The sequence below is a fragment of the Myotis brandtii genome, unplaced genomic scaffold (assembly GCF_000412655.1).
Source record: "Myotis brandtii unplaced genomic scaffold, ASM41265v1 scaffold786, whole genome shotgun sequence".
Taxonomy (NCBI): domain Eukaryota; kingdom Metazoa; phylum Chordata; class Mammalia; order Chiroptera; family Vespertilionidae; genus Myotis; species Myotis brandtii.
In genome coordinates, this window is record NW_005371157.1 from 500,843 (window position 1) to 506,748 (window position 5,906).

A 5,906-nucleotide genomic window follows, 5' to 3' on the forward strand; every position below is an offset into this window, starting at 1 on the left:
GTGGAGAGGAGGGAGCCCGCAGGTGGAGAGGAGGGGGCCCCGCAGGTGGAGAGGAGGGGGCCCCCGCAGGTGGAGGTGAAGCTGGTGAAGCGCACCCAGGCCTCCAGGCTGTGGCTGCTGAGAAAGGAAGGGCTGATTGGCCGAATCCGGGATGTGGATGGGGTGGGAGGAGGTCAGAGGCCCGCTGCCCAGATCAGGGGGTTGTTTGTGTAACTCCAGCTCCACCCCTCCTTCTCGGGGTTGGTTCTGGCACCAGGACCATCTGCCCTCTCCCCTGAGGCTATGGCACTTGAAGGCCGTGATTCCTGAGTTACTGTCTTCAGGTCGTGTGAACATGCCTTGGTGTTGAACAGGCTTTGGCCTGGAGCGTGTGTGTGTGTGTGTGTGTGTGTGTGTGTGTGTGTGTGTGTAATGATAGCTTTTTTTTTTTCATCATCAGAAAAATGTAATAAAAACATAATAAAAGTATAGAACCTATTTTGTAGGTCTGAGAGTTAAATGAAGACTCTTGGCAGTTGCTAAACTGTTAAAACCTAACTTTTCCCTTAAACTATTCACACCAGTTGATTCAGTTTCCTTAAGAAATGTCCTGGTCAGGTGTGGCTCTGTGGTTGAGCATTGACCTATGAACCAAGGGGTCACCTTTCCATTCCCGGTCAGGGCACATGCCCCGGTTACAGGCTTGATCCCCAGTAGGGGGCGTGCAGGAGGCATTTTTTTTTCATCATCAGAAAAATGTAATAAAAACATAATAAAAGTATAGAACCTATTTTGTAGGTCTGAGAGTTAAATGAAGACTCTTGGCAGTTGCTAAACTGTTAAAACCTAACTTTTCCAAAGAGACTTGGAGCTTGCCCTTAAACTATTCACACCAGTTGATTCAGTTTCGTTAAGAAATGTGCTGGTCAGGTGTGGCTCTGTGGTTGAGCATTGACCTATGAACCAGGAGGTCACCTTTCCATTCCCTGTCAGGGCACATGCCCGGGTTACAGGCTTGATCCCCAGTAGGGGGCGTGCAGGAGGCAGCCCATTGATGACTCTCATGTTTCTCCCTCCCTCTCTGAAGTCAATAAAAATACATTAAAATAATAAAAAAAAAAGAAACGTGAAGGTCAGGATCTCTGGCCACCGAACTATCTCACCAGGAACCACGTAGCCAGGCAAGGCGCGTCCTCCTGGGGCTGTCTCCCCGTCTCTCACCATCTATCGAACAGCTGTACCAGGCGGGAAAGAATGTTCCTTTCGCTATGTCAGTGCCACTAACCAGGACTGGGAGGATCTGGGTTGATACAAAGAAGGTGCTGTCACTGATGTCTGAGTTTTCCTTACGGAGAAAACTTCAGGAGAGGAAAACACTTATTGATTGATTGATTGATTTGAGAAATAGAGAGAGAGAGAGAGAGAGAGAGAGAGAGATTGATTCCACCTATTTATGCATTCATTGGTTCCACCTATTTATGGATTCATTGGTTGGTTCTTGTATGTGCCATGACTGGGGCTCGAACCCTCAACTTGGGCACATCGGGACGATATCCTAACAACTGAGCTCCCCGCCAGGGCAAAGAACACTTCTTGACCACAGGGAGCTGCCCGCTGTGTCAGTGCTCAGGCTGCCGTAGCGAGGCCCCGCCCTATTTATGCATTCATTGGTTCCACCTATTTATGGATTCATTGGTTGGTTCTTGTATGTGCCATGACTGGGGCTCGAACCCGCAACTTGGGCACATCGGGACGATGTCCTAACAACTGAGCTCCCCGCCAGGGCGAAGAACACTTCTTGACCACAGGGAGCCGCCTGCTGTGTCAGTGCTCAGGCTGCCGTAGCGAGGCCCCGCGGAGCAGGCGGCTTTAACAACCGAAATTCATTCTGACGTGCTGGCCGAGGAGCAGTCCAGAATCAAGGTGTCAGCAGGCTGGTTTCTTCTGAGCCTGTCTCCGTGTGGGCGGCCGGCTCCTTCCTGAGTCCCCACCTGGCTGTCCGTCTGCCTGGGTGTCCTAACTCATACGGACACCAGTCCTATGGGATTCGGGCCCACCCCTCTGACCTCCTTTTAGCTCAATTACCTCTTTAAAGACCAGTCCATTTTGAGGTGCTAGGGGCTGGGACTTCCGTATAAATTGTGGGGGGGGTCCCAGGTCAGCACCTGAACCCGCTTTCTGACTGGCTTTGTCACATTGCCTCCCCTCGTGGGCCCCGGTGCTGCATGTCTAAAACGGCACGGCTTGCCCCGGGCCCACCAAGCTTGGGACTAGTGGATATGGGATGCCAACCCGGCTGCCCCTTTCTCTCGCCAGGTGCTGCAGGCTGGCGTGTGCGTCCCTGCAGCGCCACGGGCTCCACACGGCGGCGAGACACTGCAAGGCCCGCACGGGCGCTGAGCACCTGTGGCTGACGCGGCACCTGAAGGACCCATTCGTGAAGGCGGCGAAGGTGGAGAGTTACCGGTGTCGGAGTGCCTTCAAGCTTCTGGAGGTGGACAGGAGGCACCGGATCCTGCGGCCCGGCCTCCGGGTGTTAGACTGCGGGGCGGCCCCCGGGGCGTGGAGCCAGGTGGCGGTGCAGAGAGTCAATGCTGCAGGCACAGGTGGGTCTCGCAGCTCGTGGGCCAGCGTGAGCCAGAGGCCCGAGGACAGAGCGGTGGCGCGCTCTCTGAAGGTGGTTGTTTGGTAGTAATAATGGTAAAGACAGGACACCGACATGTTCAGAATGAAAGGTGCGGTGATGATTAGAATCGCCTCGGATCACCCCGCTCGTGTGCGTGGTGTGCGTCCCTTCAGAGTTCTTTTTTTGCACACGCAACGCCGTACCCACGTGCTTTTCGGGATGCGCTTCCACCGCAGCCCTCTTGCTGCCGAGAAGCCTTACCCGGCCTTTTCCGCTGATGGCAGTGCTGTGTCTGTGACCGCACCGTTCCGGTCCTGCTGCTGAAGCCCGTGGGCTCCCCGAGGTCCCGCTGGGGCTGCTCCGCTCGCACAGCTGGGGCTCCGGACTCTCAACTCGGGCTCAACCCGAGGGACGCAGCTTTTATCTTTCATATTTTCGGGTTTTATCAAAGGTTTTTTTTTTTTTTCAATCCTCACCCAAGGTTATGCTTATTGATTTTAGAGAGAGGAGATTGGGGGAGGGACGGGGAGGGGAGAGACATTGATATGAGAGAGAACATTGATTGGCTGCCTTCTTCTGCACTTACCCCAACCGGGGTTCGAACCCACAACATAGGTATGAACCCTGACTGGGAATCGAACCTGCAGCCTTTCCAGGTATGGGATGGCGCTCTAACCAACTGAGCCACACCAGCCTGGGCTGTCAAAGGTGTCTTTTTTAAAAATATGAAAAAGGTTCCCCTGATTAATAAACAGGTAAACCAACACCCATAGAACTTAAAAGACAACAGCATCCTTTTGAGCAGGTCCTGGGGGACTGTCCCCGCATCTAGGGCATCAGGTCTTGGCGCTGCAGTGAGCCTTCTTGCCGTCTGCATTCCCAGCCGTAGAGTCTGAGGGTCCTGCGTGCGCTGGCGTTACATGACATTTGTGACAGTTCACCAACATCTCTCCCAGCTGCCTTAGCGTGGGGGCGTTTGTGCCCATTTTCCTCACGAGAAAACTGAGGTAGAGGAGTGGAGTGACCCGCAGAAGGTATAGCATTGGGCCTGCCTGGTTCACTCAGCAGCCCCGCCACATGGCTGGGTGGGGCGCCGTGGGGCTTGAGAATTGGCATAAAAACATTGTTTTTACTTCCCATGCTTGTTGACCGAGTGACTGAACTTGGGTCAGAAACGTCCCTGGCGCCACTGCAGTGGTTCCTGTCCCCGACGGGCTGTGTGGAGGAGCAGGAGGCCACGGTGGACGTGGGGAGAAGTGGAAGCAGAGTGTGTGGGCGAGCAGCTTGCTTTCTCTTCCTCCCGGAAGTTGCCCAACTGCACCCAGAGCGATTTGCCTCGGTGGACGCTCCTGCGGGGGTGACGTGATGCTCGGGGAAAGCACCGAGCCGGCCAGCCGCTGCGGGAAGTCGGACGTGGGCAGGGACCACTCTTGGCCCTTATTCTACATCTGCCCTTTCCCCCATATCTCAGCCTCTTTTTAATGGAAAGAATTCGGCTGAAGCTACAGACAGACCCGTTGGTTTAACCCAGGGGCACTTTACATGCTAGTGTAACAGTTTCTATCTTCGCTCACCAGGTGAGCAGTCTCCGGGATGAAATGAAATGACATTAGAGCTGGAGACGCGTCCGGGGTATGGCCCCGGGCCTGCCTTCCGCTCGGACAGCACTGGCGCCTCTGGGCCGGTTTTCTCAGATGTGGTGGGAGGCACCCCCACTCCCCCACGTGTGCACGTGCAGGATGTAGAGAGTGGGAAACGGCCCGTGTCCGCCTGTCTGCACATTAGCTCTTTGCCTTGGTCCTATTTCACGACTTCGCGGCATGTGCTTTTGTGGGAAGAATCGGTGTAAATAACTGATTCCCAGTTTCTTCCTTAGATCCCAGCAGTCCCGTGGGCTTTGTGCTCGGGGTCGATCTTCTTCACATCGCCCCCCTGGGAGGAGCGACGTTCGTGTGCCCCGCTGACGTGACGGACCCACGGACCCTGCAGAGAATCCAAGAGCTGCTTCCCGGCGGGAGAGCAGATGTGGTTCTGAGTGACATGGCCCCCAACGCCACAGGCATCCGGGGCCTGGACCACGACAGGCTCATTGGCCTGTGCTGGTCGCTTCTGGACATGGCTCCAGACCTGCTGTGTCCCGGGGGCACATTTCTCTGTAAAACCTGGGCTGGAAGTCAGAGCCACCGGTTACAGAAGAGACTGATGGAGGAATTCCAGAGCGTGAGGACCCTGAAGCCTGAGGCCAGCAGGAAGGAGTCCTCAGAGGTGTACCTCTTGGCCACACAGTACCGCAGAGCCCGGGGGCCCAGGGGGGCCTGAGCTCCCTCCCACCCTTGCAGGGCCTGGTCACCGCACACGTCGCTGTACTCTGCAGGGCTGGGAGGCCCGGGCTTGACCTGGGAGGCAGCGGGCAGGACAAGTGGGGATCTTTCTAAACCGAAGAGGACAGAACTGTATTCAGTGGCCATGATAAAAAACGGTCTGTCACGTGATTTGTGAAGAGGAAGTTATCCTGAGAGAGGGACAAAGATGAAAGGACGAGCCGACAGGCTGGGCAGGGAAGGATAAACACAGGCAGCCGGAGAGACGCGCCTGCCACACGCTCGTCTTACGGGCTGAAGTGGCCACAGAACAGGGTCCGCCTCTGCTCCGGACAGCGCAGGTTTCCAGCTGAGATTTTGGCTCTACAGCGTCATGTGGGAAAATCTGAAATTCCCGTCTGGGGACTAAATTCCTTCTGGTGAATGATCCGGAGATGCATCCACCCTTCAAGCAGCAATGTCCCCAGGCAGTTAGGGAGACACTCGTGTGAACTGTGCATGGGCGGGTGTGCTTTGGGTTTTGCTGGAAAGACAGGGCTGTAATACTCGGGCTCCCTGGACAGTAAAGGTCATTGCCAAAGCAGGCAGCATGCGTGTGATTTCCCTTTTCCTTCCAGGGCATTGAGGCCACTTTATAAACAGGTAGGCTGTATTGCCTGAGGGATTTCCATGCTTTTAAGTTTGCTTTTTTTTTAAAAAATTTTTTTATTGATGTCAGAGAGGAAGGAGAGGGAGAGATAGAAACATCAATGATGAGAGAGAATTATTGATCGGCTGCCTCCTGCACTCCCCCCACTGGGGAGTGAGCCCACACCCCGGGCATGTGCCCTGACCGGAATCCAACCCAGGAACTTTCAGTCCGTGGGCTGATGCTGTATCCACTGAGCCACACCAGCCAGGGCTTAAGTTTGCTTTTTTTTTTTTTTTTTTTTTATTTTTTTTTTTTTTTTCGGAGGGGAGGGGGGGGGGAAAAAGGGCCA

General features: G+C 54.8%; 1 protein-coding gene across 1 annotated transcript; it reads left to right on the forward strand.

The window, feature by feature from the left end:
- The first annotated feature begins 1,643 nt into the window (after positions 1-1,643).
- Positions 1,644-5,513, forward strand: FTSJ2 (FtsJ RNA methyltransferase homolog 2 (E. coli)). The gene is made up of 2 exons (XM_014530989.1): positions 1,644-2,585; positions 4,482-5,513. Exons 1-2 carry the CDS (start codon positions 2,264-2,266, stop codon positions 4,922-4,924), a joined length of 765 nt encoding a protein of 254 aa, XP_014386475.1. The 5' UTR covers positions 1,644-2,263; the 3' UTR covers positions 4,925-5,513.
- Positions 5,514-5,906: the final 393 nt, after the last annotated feature.

Coding starts and splice junctions, on each gene's coding strand:
- FTSJ2 (XM_014530989.1), top strand. CDS start 2,264: ATGCCAACCCGGCTGCCCCTTTCTCTCGCCAGGTGCTGCAGGCTGGCG. Junction 2,586..4,481: donor AGTCAATGCTGCAGGCACAG/GTGGGTCTCGCA, acceptor TTTCTTCCTTAG/ATCCCAGCAGTCCCGTGGGC.